Source organism: Chelon labrosus (assembly GCF_963514085.1).
Source record: "Chelon labrosus genome assembly, chromosome: 18".
NCBI lineage: Eukaryota > Metazoa > Chordata > Actinopteri > Mugiliformes > Mugilidae > Chelon > Chelon labrosus.
In genome coordinates, this window is record NC_140351.1 from 239343 (window position 1) to 255966 (window position 16624).

Consider the following 16624-nt stretch of genomic DNA (forward strand, 5'->3'; position numbering starts at 1 on the left):
CTGCCTGGCCACAAAAAAGTCTCCACCTGGATCTAACTAATCAAACAGGTAGGAGCCTCCTATTGGATAATTACTGCATGGGTGATTATCTTTCAGCTGACAACAAGTTATTTAAGCCCAACTGATGCAATGAGTAGCTTCTCATTTCTTCAACAACCATGTCTAAAGACACATCCTGTGGTCGTCTGTTTGAGAAGGGTCAAATCATTGGCATGCATCAAGCAGAGAAAACATCTAAGGAGATTGTAGAAACTACTAAAACTGGGTTAAGAACTGTCCAAGGCATTATTAAAAACTGGAAGGATAGTGGAGAAGCATCAGGGTAAGAAGAGAGGCAGATGAAGTGATGCACCCATCATGCCTAGTGTCTACTGTGCAAGCCTGTGGGGGCAGTGCTATGATCTGGGGTTGCTGCAGTTGCTCAGGTCTAGGTTCAGCAACATTATGAGGTCAGCTGACTACCTGAATATACTGAATGACCAGGTTATTCCATCAATGGATCATATTCCAAGATGACAATGCCAGGATTCATGGGGCTCAGATTGTGAAAGAGTGGTTCAGGGAGCATGAGACATCATGTTCACACATGGATTGGCCACCACAGAGTCCAGACCTGAACCCCATTGAGAATCTTTGGGATGTGCTGGAGAAGGCTTTGTGCAGTGGTCAGACTCTCCATCATCAATACAAGATCTTGGTGAGAAATGAATGAAACACTGGATGGAAATAAATCTGGAGACATTGGAGAAGATTATAGAAACAATGATACAGAGAATGAGCTGGAATCAGAGATAAAGGAGGTCCAACCAGATAGTAGAGTGTGGGACCTTTATTTTGGTGGAGACTTTATTTTTGGCCAGGCAGTGTATTAAAACGTATATGACGGGCTTATGACCTGTACTGCAGCCAGCCACCAGGTGGAGCTCCACATGCTTTGAGGAGCCATCACGGTGTCCACTGTTTGGTTCCGACTCTGAATAGTTTTTAATTGTATCAGTCTTACTGTCTCTTCAGCAGGTCCATGGATGTCTTCTCCAACTCCAGTCTGGCTCTGACGGCTTTCACAGTGGATGCCTCGAAAAGCTCCGCCCCCCTGCGACACATGCACATTAACACCAGGTGGCTGAATGCGTGTCTACGTTAATGAGTGTTTTTACCTGGAGGCCAGTAGCTGTGTGTTCTGCAGGTCCAGCACCACGTAGAGGAAGTAGTGGCTCCTGAAGACTCTCCTCTGCAGCAGCAGGAAGCAGAAACAAACGCCGTCCCAGACGATGCCGGCCTCGTCGCTGGGCAGCTCACACTGTTTGCTGCTCGGCTGCTCGGCTGGAAACAACAAAAGATGTGATATCAAGACTGACAGGAAAACCTTCTCTGGACTGGTGTCGTGTTTTGACGAACAGACGTACGTTTGGTGTATCCTTTGATGGTGCAGGCCAAGCTAAAGAGCTGTATCAGCCAACAGTGATTCAGCACCAAAGACTTGATGAAACCACAGGCCAGGATCTGACAGACAACGACACAAATGGTTTAACTCTGTCACACACAGGTTCATATGCAACGATGAGGAAGAGGCTCACCGATAGAATATTCTTCATGGTGATGACAAACACATTGTAGCCAATCAGGCAGTCCCAGTAAAGCAGGATGGATTTAACTGGTTTCAGCAGTAGGTCTCCACCCACCAGCAGGAAGTAGAAACAGGCCACCAGGTAGCCCATGCAGAAGACACTGATCCTGGAAGAGAGACGTTTCATGACTTGGTTCAGTCTTCAGACCGAAATACATATTATTCATTTTTATCATTAGCATTTCATTTTGTCAACTTTTACTTATTACATTCAAACTGCAACTAGCAAAGTTCATTTTTTGCACCTATTTTTTGCAAAATAAAAAAAGCAAGATAACATTTCAAATCTTAAACAATAAATTGCAGGTTTGAAGCTTGGATAGTTTGTAATAACTTTATGTAGTGTAAAACATCAACTAGTAAAGTTCTTAGATGAGACGTCTTTAACTTCATAGTTATCTTAGTGACTGTGATGGAGGCTGCAGAGATATCAGAGGGATTCTATTTTTCCCAAATGATTTGGTTTGGTTAGAGAGGTAGACTTTGTAATCTAGGGTTACTGGTTCAAATCTCCTCTACACCTTGACCCTGATGAAGGCTACGAGCCGAAACACATCAGTCTAATAATGTTGTTCCTTATCCCATTTAGGCCTAAACACTCTTCTGTAAACCCCCTCTCAAAACCTGAGGTTTTTCAAAATATGTCAACGCTTACTTAAACCTTAATTTCTCAGGCTCTGTAGCAGATAAAAACATGAGATAAAAAGCATTTGACAGCTTACTTCTTTGGCTTTCAACTTGACTGACTTGCTAGGGCATAATCTTCAAATGCATTTATTTAAAAAATCAATAAACACCAAACATTTTTAAAATTTTTAAAATCAGTAAAGATCTATTTTTTCAATTACTTCGTCAATATCACTTCCTTCACTTGAGTCAGCCATGACGGATCGCTAGCACGGTGTTTAAAATTTTCGACCAAAACGTACTCCACGTGTAGGCTTATTTCGACCAATCACAAAGCGTTTTATTAGTCGAGTTTAAAAAAAATCCCTAAGCATCTCTGTCACTCACCCCAAGAATATTTCAGCCAATCACAGTGCATATAATTGGCCATGTGCCTCGAAAAAGACGACAACGCTCAAAATGACACAGACGCGTTTGCCGGTAACTACGCATAGATGCGTGATCCGGTCTGAATGGGTTATACTACAAATACTGCTAAAGTGCCCTTGAGCAAGGAGACTAACCCTTAAAAGACTGCTTTCCGGGTGCTTTGTATGGCTTCCCAGACTATGTGACTATATACACCAATCAGCCATATCATTATGACCACCGTCCTAATATTGTGTACGCCTCCCTTGTGGTGACTCATCAGAGAATGGACATGGACCTTCTGAGGGTGTCCTGTTGTTAGTGGGGGGGGGGGGGGGGGGGGGGGTCTTTGAGGGGAGGGGCCTCTGTGGATCATCCCACAGATACTTGATCAGTTTGGGATCTAGTGAATTTGGAGGCCAGGTCAACACCTTGTGCTGTTCTTCATGTTTTTTTTTTAGTTGTTCCTAAAGTGTTTTTGTGTGTGTGTCTGTGTCAGGCTGCATCCTGCTGGGGATGGCTGCTGCCATCAAGGAGTGTCATTGCTATGGGGTGGGGGTGCCTGGTCTGGTCTAGGTGGGTGCTACATGTCTAAGTAACATCCACACCAATGAATGCCAGGTCCAGAAGTTTCCCAGCAGAACACTGAACTATCACAAGATGGTTTAAATGTTACTGACTTCTCCTGGCAGTGGTCATAATGTTGTGGCTGATCGTTGTACAGGGAAGCTTTAATCACTGTCTTGTTTTTGTCCATAATCAATATTTTATTATTGTATTTCTCCAAAAAGAATCTCATCAGCTTTTCTAGGTTACATCTAAAATCTCCATCTGTCTCTAGGAATGACTCCACCATGTGGCCATAGCTGCTCACCTGGTGGTTCCTGTGATGAAGATGATGGTGAGGACAAACCAGAACATGTAGCTGAAGATGATGACCTTCATCATGTCCAGGTACGACCTGAACAAAGACACAGGTGAGACGTGGCTGAAGAGGTGGACGGACAGGGAGATGGACACTGGATGGAGTTTACCTGCACAGCATGAAGTCAGGCACCGTGCTGAGACTGAGACGTCTGATTGGACTGCAGGTCTGTCCATTGTCCCCGTCCAGCTCGCTGTTGTCTCCAGCGAGAGTCTGAACCAAAGGCTGGAGCTCCTCCTCAAACACCTGCAGCTGCAGCGACGCCCCGAGGACCAGCAGGAAGTCGTCTGGAAGCCAAAGATCTCACATCATCAGCTTTCTACACTTTAAAGAGTGATGATGTTGAAAGTATCAACTTCAGTGGACATCAAGACAAAATGGGCACTGAATATAATAATATTATTAATATACTGTGTTTTTTTATATTGGGCATGGAAGCGTTTCACACTAGCTTCATCTTACGGGCAACATATGATGTCCTGCCTTCCCCCTCTAGCCTCAAGCAATGGTACAGAGGAGACCCCACGTGCCCCCTCTGTCCATTTCCAGCAAACCTCAAACATATCCTAGTCAGCTGCAAGACAAGTCTGTCACAAGGCTGTTACACCTGGCGCCACCACCACGTCCTCAAGTTCCCAGCAGCTACTCTTGAGACCAGACAGGCAAAGATCAATGCCCTGCGTCCTCCATTATTCCATCCTGCATCTGCTAGAGAGTTCATCCAAGAAGGTGCAAAGCCAGCCAAAGTCCATACAACATCGGATATTGGCCAGCTTGGAGGGGCATGTGACTGGAAGATGGCGGCAGATCTGAACTAAAGGCTCTGCTTCCCATCTGAGATTGTCATAACAAACCTCAGACCAGACCTCGGGATCTGGTCCTCCTAACTTTGCACAGTCTGCATCATAGAGCTCACTGTTCCCTAGGAGGCAGCTGTGGAGGAGGCCTTCGAACGCAAGAGCCTTAAGTATACTGAGCTGGCAGCTTATGCTGAGCAACGAGGATGGAAAGCCATGGTTTGCAGTGGAAGTTGGCTGCAGAGGCTTCGGGGGCAAGTCTACCATCCAGCTGCTTAAAGACTTGGGAATTCAATGCCAAGCCCAATGCCAAACCATCAAGGCCCTCTCAGGTGCAGCAGAAGAAGCAAGTCAGTGGCTCTGGGTGACACCTGGGATGCCGGTTGTTGCCGATGAGCCATCTGGAGATGCCATGGGCTTATCATCAAAACATCAGTGAAGGAGGCTGCCCATCTGGTGACCCCAATGAAGCTTCCACCCCTCCCCCCACAACCCCATACAACACCACGGCCTTCAAACCACTCCGATGGATGCATACCACAATGGGTAGCTGTCATGTTCTCATGTTTACTTTGATTTGTTTGCCCTAAAGAAAACCCAATAAACACGAAGTATAAAAATTGATGATGATGATGGTGATGATGGTGATGATGGTGTTGGCCTTACAGAGAAGAAAGTGTGGGTTTGGCGGTGTCAGGTGATCAGGAAGGAAGAGCCACTTCACCACATTGGAGTCCATGTTGGAGGAAGGAGGTCTCCATGGATACTCTGAAAAGGAAGTTTGACATAAACATTAAAATCCAGCACCAGCCTCAATAAACACTGAGGCAGCAGCAAACTGGCCTCTGTTAAACTCTCTGTTAAACTCTGCTGACGGACCACGACAAACTGCTGCAGAGAGTTTTATATTTCTTTTACTCATTCACTGTTGTTTTCTGAAAGTTAAACTTGCAAAGTAAGAATTTCATTGTTTGATCTAAACCGTTTTTTTTACTGAGCACATGACAAGAAGCATCTGGAATCCTGAGAGTCTCTGGCGGCTGCAGCTTTTACTGCAGTTGAGGATATTTACAACAGCAGATGCAGGAAAATATCTGATGCTGTCGTGGAGGACTCCACCACCATGACCCCTTCCCCTCAGGAAGAATATTTATACTCATCTCTGACACATCATAATTTCTTCCTGCTCTGCATCTCATAGTGCATGATAGTGAAAAAAAAATACGATTAACCTTATTTGACGATAGTGTGCATTCTGTTAAGAAATTTCAAATGAATGTATATATTTATTTTGCATTTATTCTAAAAGAAAATGTCAGGACATCTGTCCATGAGCTGAATGTGAAGAGAAACTGGGTCATGCAGCAAGACAACGAGAACCAAGAACACAAGAGGTTCTACAAAAGAACGGTTAAAGAAGAACAAGATGAATGTTTAGGAACGGCCAAGTCAAAGTCCTGACCTTAATCCAATAGAAATGTTGTGGAAGGACCTGAAGCAAGCAGCTGATGTGAGGAAACCCACCAACATCTCAGAACTGAAGTGGTTCTGTTCTGAGGAATGGGCTAAAATTCCTCCAAGCTGCTGTAGACCACTGATCAGCAGTTACCAGAAACATTTAGTTACAAGGAGGTCACAGCAGATACTGGACACATGGAGGACATGATATGTAATATTGGCTCACTTTAAGTGTGATTGGGTTGTCTTTGTGTACTTTCAGGAGAAATTCAAACTCCAGAGAAGGAGGACGACTGGTTGCCATGGTGAACTGAAGTCACCGATGTGTGTTGTTAGCAGTAGATAAAGCCCTGATGTGTTTGTACCTTTACAGGCTGCAGGAGGGAAACCGATGCACAGCAGGTACTGGAAGCACAGCAGCCCCGACAGGAAGTAGCAGTACCTCGGCCACACGGACGCAATGCACTTCCTGTTGCGCCGTGATAGGACAGTGATGAGGCCAAGGGCGTGGCCAACGGCAAACAGATCCATGCGCTGACCAATCACATTTACAGCCAGCAGTAAGCAGGTCTGAGGAGGAGGATCAAACCTTTATACTTGACACAGTTAGCCAGTTGCTATGCTAACTATGCTAACAACATGTGTGGCTCACCTCCAATCCAAATTTGTAGAAGAAGTAGTTGAGGAAGTATTTAACACAGCTCAGCACGCCGTTGTCCAGGTGACATCTGGTGATGTCATGAAAGAGTGTCCTGGTGGGGGGCGGGGCTTGGTTGTGGCGGAGGCGGTAGAGCTCCTGGTGTCGGTAGATAGTGACCTCAAAGGCTAGCAGTGCTAGCATCGTCAGGTTGGACTGTGGAGGAAAGTAAACACCAGGCTAAGCTGTTAACATCCATCATCCCTCCATCATCCTCCATCATCCATCATCCCTCCATCATCCTCCATCATCCATCATCCCTCCATCATCCTCCATCATCCATCATCCCTCCATCATCCCTCCATCATCCATCATCCCTCCATCATCCATCATCCATCATCCTCCCATCATCCATCATCCCTCCATCATCCTCCCATCATCCATCATCCCTTCATCATCCCTCCATCATCCCTCATCCTCCCATCATCCATCATCCCTCCATGATCCATCATCCATCATCCCTCCATCATCCCTCCATCATCCCTCCATCATCCATCCATCATCCCTCCATCATCCATCCATCATCCCTCCATCATCCATCATCCCTCCATCATCCCTCCATCATCCATCATCCCTCCATCATCCATCCACCCTCCATCATCCATCATCCCTCATCCCTCCATCATCCATCATCCCTCCATCATCCATCATCCCTCATCCCTCCATCATCCATCATCCATCCATCATCCATCATCCCTTCATCATCCCTTCATCATCCCTCCATCATCCCTCCATCATCCATCCATCATCCCTCCATCATCCCTCCATCATCCTCCCATCATCCATCATCCCTCCATCATCCATCATCCATCCATCATCCATCCATCATCCCCCCATCATCCCCCCATCATCCCCCCATCATCCCCCCATCATCCATCCATCATCCATCCATCATCCCCCATCATCCCCCCATCATCCCCCCATCATCCATCATCCATCCATCATCATCCATCATCCCCCCATCATCCATCCATCCATCATCATCCATCCATCATCCCCCCATCATCCATCCATCATCCATCCATCATCCCCCATCATCCATCCATCATCCCCCCATCATCCCCCCATCATCCATCATCCCTCCATCATCCATCCATCATCCATCCATCATCATCCATCATCCCCCCATCATCCATCCATCCATCATCATCCATCATCATCCATCCATCATCCATCCATCATCATCCATCATCATCCATCCATCATCCATCCATCCATCATCATCCATCATCCCCCCATCATCCATCCATCATCCCCCCATCATTCCCCCATCATCCATCCATCATCCCCCCATCATTCCCCCATCATCCCCCCATCATCCCCCCATCATCCATCCATCATCCATCCATCATCCCCCCATCATCCATCCATCATCCATCCATCATCCCCCCATCATCCATCCATCATCCCCCCATCATTCCCCCATCATCCATCCATCATCCCCCCATCATCCCCCCATCATCCCCCCATCATTCCCCCATCATCCATCCATCATCCCCCCATCATTCCCCCATCATCCCCCCATCATCCATCCATCATCCATCCATCATCCATCCATCATCCCTCCATCATCCATCATCCTCCCATCATCCATCATCCCCCCATCATCCATCCATCATCCCCCCATCATCCCCCCATCATCCCCCCATCATCCATCCATCATCATCCATCATCCCCCCATCATCCATCCATCATCCATCCATCATCCCCCCATCATTCCCCCATCATCCATCCATCATCCCCCCATCATTCCCCCATCATCCCCCCATCATCCATCCATCATCCATCCATCATCCCTCCATCATCCATCATCCTCCCATCATCCATCATCCCCCCATCATCCATCCATCATCCCCCCATCATCCCCCCATCCCCCCCATCATCCCTCCTCACCCTCAGGTAGTCAAGCAGTTTTCCATCCGTCTTGTGAAGCCCCACCCACTGGGCGGGGTCAACTGGGCCGGCATACAAAGCTGAGCCAGACAGGTCAATGCTGGAGTTACCTGGCTACAGAGAGACAGGCAGGTGAGAGACAGGCAGGTGAGAGACAGGCAGGTACAGCATTGTTGCCGTGGTTACCATGGTGCAGTTGGAGGAGTATCTGATTGGCTGTACGACATTGAGCTGGTACAACATCTTACAGACAGTCATCACACATGTCCAGACGGTACAGACTCCTGACAGCAGGGGGCGCAAAGACCTGCAGGGCAAGGCCACGCCCACACAGACCAGGAAGACCAGGTTAAACAGACACACCTGAGGAGAGAGAGACAGGTAGAAAGACAGACAGACAAGTTTCTAAAAGCTTTTTGGATATACCATGACCTGGATACCTGAGAAGCTTCACAGACAGACAGACAGGTAGAGAGACAGACAGACAGAGAGACAGACAGGTAGAGAGGTAGAGAGACAGACAGACAGACAGGTAGAGAGACAGACAGACAGACAGGTAGAGAGGCAGACAGACGGACAGTTAGAGAGACAGACGGACAGACAGGTAGAGAGACAGACAGACGGACAGGTAGAGAGACAGACAGACAGATAGAGAGGCAAACAGACGGACAGTTAGAGAGACAGACAGACAGACAGGTAGAGAGACAGACAGACAGACAGACAGACAGACAGACAGGTAGAGAGACAGACAGACAGACAGACAGGTAGAGAGACAGACAGACGGACAGGTAGAGAGACAGACAGAGAGGTAGAGAGGCAAACAGACGGACAGTTAGAGAGACAGACAGATGGACAGTTAGAGAGACAGACAGAGAGGTAGAGAGGCAAACAGACAGACAGGTAGAGAGACAGACAGACAGACAGACAGACAGGTAGAGAGACAGACAAACAGACAGGTAGAGAGACAGACAGACAGACAGGTAGAGAGGCAAACAGACGGACAGTTAGAGAGACAGACAGATGGACAGTTAGAGAGACAGACAGAGAGGTAGAGAGGCAAACAGACAGACAGGTAGAAAGACAGACAGACAGACAGACAGACAGGTAGAGAGACAGACAGACGGACAGTTAGAGAGACAGACGGACAGACAGGTAGAGAGACAGACAGACGGACAGTTAGAGAGACAGACGGACAGACAGGTAGAGAGACAGACAGACGGACAGGTAGAGAGACAGACAGACAGGTAGAGAGACAGACAGACAGACAGACAGACAGACAGACGGACAGGTAGAGAGACAGACAGAGAGGTAGAGAGGCAAACAGACGGACAGTTAGAGAGACAGACAGATGGACAGTTAGAGAGACAGACAGAGAGGTAGAGAGGCAAACAGACAGACAGGTAGAGAGACAGACAGACAGGTAGAGAGACAGACAGACGGACAGGTAGAGAGACAGACAGAGAGGTAGAGAGGCAAACAGACGGACAGTTAGAGAGACAGACAGATGGACAGTTAGAGAGACAGACAGACAGACAGACAGACAGGTAGAGAGACAGACAGACTCTTACCTCCTTCACACAGACCCAGATGATGTAGGACGACACCATCTTGACGATATGCAGTTCGAGGAGCCACCAGAGGAGGCGCTGCAGACGCTGCAGGGACAGGAGGAGGCGCAGGAACAAGACAGAGAGACGATCCACCACCAACCTCCATGACACCAGATCTGAGGACCAGACACCAGGACGCTACTTCCTGTTTGAAACACAAATACTCAGCTGCACATGTAGCAGATGGCTTACCTGTCAGGTGGTTAGACAGGGTTTCCCTGTCAAACACACAGGGGTAGTCCTCCTCCTCTTCCTCCTTTATAAACTTCTCCTGTGTCTCCTCCTCTTTCTCCGTCTGTCCTCCTCTCCTCTCGTCCTCCAGAACGAGCTGAGGCGCTCCGCCCACTGAGAGGTCAACTAGGCTGCCGTCAGAGTGGACTAACCTGGGGGCCAGGTAAGACAGAGACAGGTGAGACAGAGACAGATGAGCAAAAGATAGGTGAGAGAGAGACAGGTGAGAAAGAGACAGGTGAGAGAGAGACAGGTGAGAAAGAAAGACAGGTGAGAAAGAGACAGGTGAGGGGTTGCTGTGTTACCTGGTGATGGTGCTGTTGTGAGTGTCCACCACAGTCTTCAGGTCGGTCAGCTGAAGGAACGGCTGGTGGAAGTAATGCAGGTGAACGATGCACACCTGCAGGACAAACAGCAGCAGAGTTAAGATGGTGGAGGTGATGCTGGTCGACGGCTTCGCTCGGACGGTTCTGTACCAGCAGGAAGGAAGCAGGGATGAAGATCTTGGTGAAAAGGACGGGGACAGAGAACTTCTCCAGACCAACGTCTTCCAACCTGAAAACACAAAGTCACAGAGACAGTAGACATGTGAGAGACATTTAGACAGGTGTGTAAAAGTGTGCACAGGTGTGTACAGGTGTGTGTACCTGTGTGTGCTGAGTCCAGTGTAGTAGCTCCAGGTGTGGGGAGATGAAGGGAACTGGAAAGTGTAGACCAGGATCAGAACCAGCATGGAGTAAACCACCACTGCTACCCAGAAACCCCGGAGCAAAACACGCCAACGCTCGTAGTTCAACTACAAAGACACAAAGGCAGAGAGAGACATGTTCTTACTCCAAACATCCAATCAGAACTCCTAACCAGAAAGAAGCCCCGCCCACTGCCAAACCAGCTCCACCAGCTAAAGTCTGGGCCAACACCAGGATGTGCTAGGCAGAGTGGTAACAGTACTAGGTATAGTGGCAACAGTACTAGGCAGAGTGGTAACAGTACTAGGCAGAGTGAGCGAGGCCATATGGTAACAGTACTAGGTAACAGTACTAGGCAGAGTGAGCGAGGCCATATGGTAACAGTACTAGGTATAGTGGTAACAGTACTAGGCAGAGTGAGCGAGGCCATATGGTAACAGTACTAGGTAACAGTACTAGGCAGAGTGAGCGAGGCCATATGGTAACAGTACTAGGTAACAGTACTAGGCAGAGTGAGCGAGGCCATATGGTAACAGTACTAGGTATAGTGGTAACAGTACTAGGCAGAGTGGCAACAGTACTAGGCAGAGTGGCAACAGTACTAGGTAAAGTGGTAACAGTACTAGGCAGAGTGAGCGAGGCCATATGGTAACAGTACTAGGTATAGTGGTAACAGTACTAGGCAGAGTGAGCGAGGCCATATGGTAACAGTACTAGGTAAAGTGGTAACAGTACTAGGCAGAGTGAGCGAGGCCATATGGTAACAGTACTAGGTATAGTGGTAACAGTACTAGGCAGAGTGGCAACAGTACTAGGTATAGTGGCAACAGTACTAGGTATAGTGGCAGCAGTACTAGGTATAGTGGCAGCAGTACTAGGCAGAGTGGCAACAGTACTAGGCAGAGTGGCAACAGTACTAGGTATAGTGGCAACAGTACTAGGCAGAGTGGCAACAGTACTAGGCAGAGTGGTAACAGTACTAGGTATAGTGGTAACAGTACTAGGCAGAGTGGTAACAGTACTAGGCAGAGTGGTAACAGTACTAGGTATAGTGGTAACAGTACTAGGCATAGTGGTAACAGTACTAGGTATAGTGGTAACAGTACTAGGCATAGTGGTAACAGTACTAGGTATAGTGGTAACAGTACTAGGCAGAGTGGTAACAGTACTAGGCAGAGTGGCAACAGTACTAGGCAGAGCGGTAACATTACTAGGCAGAGTGATAACAGTACTAGGTATAGTGGTAACAGTACTAGGTATAGTGGTAACAGTACTAGGTATAGTGGTATTAGCACTAGCAGTACTACCTGGTACAGGGCCACGCAGCACAGGAACATGACCATGTAGATGACTTTGTAGAGAACAATTTTCCCTTCAAAGCTGACGAAGAAGAACATCGTTCCACAGACATAGATCCAGTATTTAACAAACATCCTGGTAACCACGGCAACCAGAGCCTCCATCTGAACTCCTCCTCCACTTCCTCCCAGGAGCAGGACCTCCTCATACAACACCTCCTCTTTCTTATTCTGCCTCTGCAAATCCTGGTCTTCTAGAGGACAGGAAAAAGAATGAGCCAGAGACACCCTGGTCCCCTCGCCTACACCTGCAGGACACTCTCCTAAATAATAAAAGGTGTTCAGACAGACAGGTTTTCAGACAGACAGGTGTTCAGACAGACAGGTGTTCAGACAGACAGACAGACAGGTGTTCAGACAGACAGGTGTTCAGACAGACAGACAGACAGGTGTTCAGACAGACAGGTGTTCAGACAGACAGACAGACAGGTGTTCAGACAGACAGACAGGAGTTCAGACAGACAGACAGACAGACAGACAGACAGGTGTTCAGACAGACAGACAGGAGTTCAGACAGACAGACAGACAGACAGACAGACAGGTGTTCAGACAGACAGGAGTTCAGACAGACAGACAGGTGTCCAGACAGACAGACAGACAGACAGGTGTTCAGACAGACAGGAGTTCAGACAGACAGACAGGTGTTCAGGCAGACAGACAGGAGTTCAGACAGACAGGTGTCCAGACAGACAGACAGGTGTTCAGGCAGACAGACAGACAGGAGTTCAGGCAGACAGACAGACAGGAGTTCAGACAGACAGACAGGTGTTCAGACAGATAGACAGGTGTTCAGGCAGACAGGTGTCCAGACAGGTGTTCAGACAGACAGACAGGTGTCCAGACAGACAGGTGTCCAGACAGGTGTTCAGACAGACAGGAGTTCAGACAGACAGACAGACAGGTGTTCAGACAGACAGACAGGTGTTCAGGCAGACAGGTGTCCAGACAGACAGAAAGACAGACAGACAGGAGTTCAGACAGACAGGTGTTCAGACAGACAGACAGGTGTTCAGACAGACAGACAGACAGGAGTTCAGACAGACAGACAGACAGGAGTTCAGACAGACAGACAGGTGTTCAGACAGACAGACAGACAGACAGGAGTTCAGACAGACAGGTGTCCAGACAGACAGAAAGACAGACAGACAGGAGTTCAGACAGACAGGTGTTCAGACAGACAGACAGGTGTTCAGACAGACAGACAGGTGTTCAGACAGACAGACAGACAGGAGTTCAGACAGACAGGTGTCCAGACAGACAGACAGACAGGTGTTCAGACAGACAGACAGGTGTCTTACCTTCCATTTCGATGGTGATGGTTGACAGTTCAGTATCTGTCTGTCCATCTTTCTGTCTGTCGTTCTTCTCAGTCAGTGATTGACGCAGCAGCAGCCAGAAGGTCAAGAGACACAGCAGCTGCAACAGAAATCAATCAATCAACCAATCACTAGTGACAGGAGTGGGACTGGCACCAACAACTAAAGCCCAGGGATGGATGGAATCCTGGTTCCTGGTTCCTGGTTCCTGGTTCCTGCTGTAGCGTAGGCTTAAACAAAATTATACCTGGGCGCCAGACAGGAGAGTAAATTAATATTTTTCAACCTGCCAAATTTTTCGTAATCAATAAAGCCTGGTTAACTCAATATCCTTGATACAAAAGGGATAAAAATAAACACCACCAGTTTCAATATAGTTCAATAAATTAAATTTTAGATGTATTTAAATTATACAACTCATATACATGAAGACCATATCAATATATCAGGTCATTAAACCCAAACACATTTAACTAAAAGTAACTAAAACTAAAAAATAAATCAAACAGAAATTTCCATAAATTCAAAATCAGGTCAAAATAACAAGTAATTATAATAAAAAGAATATACGTCAAATCAAACGTTCACTCTTCAACTTTCAAAAGAAAATCCAAAATGTCCATATATGAATGTGTGACTGAATGTCCTTTTTAAATGAGACAGTTCAGTTCAGTTCAGTTCAGTGTTTATGGGTGAAAATGGAGATATGCAAGGAGGCAGGAATATAAGAAACCAGGAGAGGTGAAAAGAAGACTTAACTGAAGGGAGGGAAAACAAGTCAGGCCATGAAATCCTCCTCCATTGTCTTACGAAAGACTCTACTACGGAAATTCACCGGCAGCTTTCCTCCAAACAGTTTAGGTGCATCCAGCTGGTTTTGGTTTAATCTTTGTTTATTTCTTTGAAATAAGTAATTAATTATTTTACTTTTAAACGTATTATTTCCAAAAACTGGATGTTCCATTAGTTATCTTTTTGTTCCTCTCACTTTGTTCTCCTCCATGCAGCTTGGTTGTTTGAGAGACAGATTTTTTCTCAGGTGTGTCCCATTAATCTCCTTCCTTCCCACCTCACTTCCTGTCTAGGGGGAAAGGGACTGGTTGCTCAAGCCTCCGCTACACTGCTTCCTGGTTGACCCTAACGAACTATTCAACACATAGTTGTTCATTAAAACATCTTCAGTCACGCTGGTCACGTTGCTTTGTAGTTATTCCATTCCATTTAGCTTAGCATTGATATGTAGCAGCTTAGCATTGATACGTAGCAGCTTAGCATCGATATGTAGCAGCTTAGCATTGATACGTAGCAGCTTAGCATCGATACGTAGCAGCTTAGCATCGATATGTAGCAGCTTAGCATTGCTATGTAGCAGCTTAGCATTGATATGTAGCAGCTTAGCATCGATACGTAGCAGCTTAGCATCGATATGTAGCAGTTTAGCACTGATACGTAGCAGCTTAGCATTGATATGTAGCAGCTTAGCATTGATATGTAGCAGCTTAGCACTGATACGTAGCAGCTTAGCATTGATATGTAGCAGCTTAGCGTCGATATGTAGCAGCTTAGCATCGATATGTAGCAGCTTAGCATTGCTATGTAGCAGCTTAGCGTCGATACGTAGCAGCTTAGCATCGATATGTAGCAGCTTAGCATTGCTATGTAGCAGCTTAGCATTGATATGTAGCAGCTTAGCATCGATACGTAGCAGCTTAGCATTGATATGTAGCAGCTTAGCATTGCTATGTAGCAGCTTAGCATTGATATGTAGCAGCTTAGCATCGATACGTAGCAGCTTAGCATCGATATGTAGCAGCTTAGCATTGCTATGTAGCAGCTTAGCATTGATACGTAGCAGCTTAGCATCGATACGTAGCAGCTTAGCATTGCTATGTAGCAGCTTAGCATTGATATGTAGCAGATTAGCATCGATACGTAGCAGCTTAGCATCGATATGTAGCAGCTTAGCATTGATATGTAGCAGCTTAGCATCAATACGCAGCAGCTTAGCATCGATATGTAGCAGCTTAGCATTGCTATGTAGCAGCTTAGCATTGCTATGTAGCAGCTTAGCACTGATATGTAGCAGCTTAGCATTGCTATGTAGCAGTTTAGCACTGATACGTAGCAGCTTAGCATCGATACGTAGCAGCTTAGCATTGCTATGTAGCAGCTTAGCATTGATATGTAGCAGATTAGCATCGATACGTAGCAGCTTAGCATCGATATGTAGCAGCTTAGCATTGATATGTAGCAGCTTAGCATCGATACGCAGCAGCTTAGCATCGATATGTAGCAGCTTAGCATTGCTATGTAGCAGCTTAGCATTGCTATGTAGCAGCTTAGCACTGATATGTAGCAGCTTAGCATTGATATGTAGCATGCCTTGGTGACTGGTTTCCCTGGGGAGTTACATGTGTGAACAACATGGAGGAAATCTCCATCTTCTTCTGGATTGTATAATGATCACAATGGTAGATGTGATGATGTCCAGGAGAAATAAAATGTCCAATAAAATGTACAAATGTTATTGTGTGTAGTATTACTGCAAATACTACACAGTCCAAGCCCTATACAGTTATAAATGGTTTCTGTCGCTGGAAATGGGTTTTAATTTGAAACAGTTAGAGGAAGTTGAGTTGAGAGCTGTTGAGTTTTTATTAACAGAAGAATGTTGAAAATAAATCAGAACCATCAGGTCCATGTTCTTGACCCTGGTCTCTATGGACCCTGGTCTCTATGACCATGGTCTCTATGATCCTAGTCTCTGTGACCCTGGTCTCTATGGACCCTGGTCTCTATGGATCCTGGTCTCTATGACCCTGGTCTCTGTAACCCTGGTCTCTATGGATCCTGGTCTCTATGACCATGGTCTCTATGACCCTAGTCTCTGTGACCCTGGTCTCTATGGACCCTGGTCTCTATGACCCTAGTCTCTGTGACCCTGGTCTCTATGGACCCTGGTCTCTATGGATCCTGGTCTCTATGACC

At 46.7% G+C, this 16624-nt stretch overlaps 1 protein-coding gene across 1 annotated transcript in view; it reads right to left on the bottom strand.

The window, feature by feature from the left end:
- LOC311503402 (piezo-type mechanosensitive ion channel component 2-like) overlaps nucleotides 1-16624 on the bottom strand; it is a 40900-nt gene that overhangs the window by 13813 nt on the left and 10463 nt on the right. The window contains exons 12-29 of the mRNA XM_084566092.1: nucleotides 13619-13736; nucleotides 12270-12514; nucleotides 10921-11069; nucleotides 10750-10828; nucleotides 10579-10673; nucleotides 10235-10425; nucleotides 10001-10158; nucleotides 8619-8795; nucleotides 8433-8546; nucleotides 6495-6695; nucleotides 6208-6412; nucleotides 5051-5152; nucleotides 3697-3874; nucleotides 3537-3623; nucleotides 1578-1734; nucleotides 1407-1503; nucleotides 1158-1323; nucleotides 1004-1093 (exon numbers count right to left, since the gene is read on the bottom strand). Of these exons, the coding sequence (XP_084422218.1) occupies nucleotides 1004-1093; nucleotides 1158-1323; nucleotides 1407-1503; nucleotides 1578-1734; nucleotides 3537-3623; nucleotides 3697-3874; nucleotides 5051-5152; nucleotides 6208-6412; nucleotides 6495-6695; nucleotides 8433-8546; nucleotides 8619-8795; nucleotides 10001-10158; nucleotides 10235-10425; nucleotides 10579-10673; nucleotides 10750-10828; nucleotides 10921-11069; nucleotides 12270-12514; nucleotides 13619-13736 (2609 nt within the window). The remainder of the gene's footprint in view (nucleotides 1-1003; nucleotides 1094-1157; nucleotides 1324-1406; nucleotides 1504-1577; nucleotides 1735-3536; nucleotides 3624-3696; nucleotides 3875-5050; nucleotides 5153-6207; nucleotides 6413-6494; nucleotides 6696-8432; nucleotides 8547-8618; nucleotides 8796-10000; nucleotides 10159-10234; nucleotides 10426-10578; nucleotides 10674-10749; nucleotides 10829-10920; nucleotides 11070-12269; nucleotides 12515-13618; nucleotides 13737-16624) is intronic.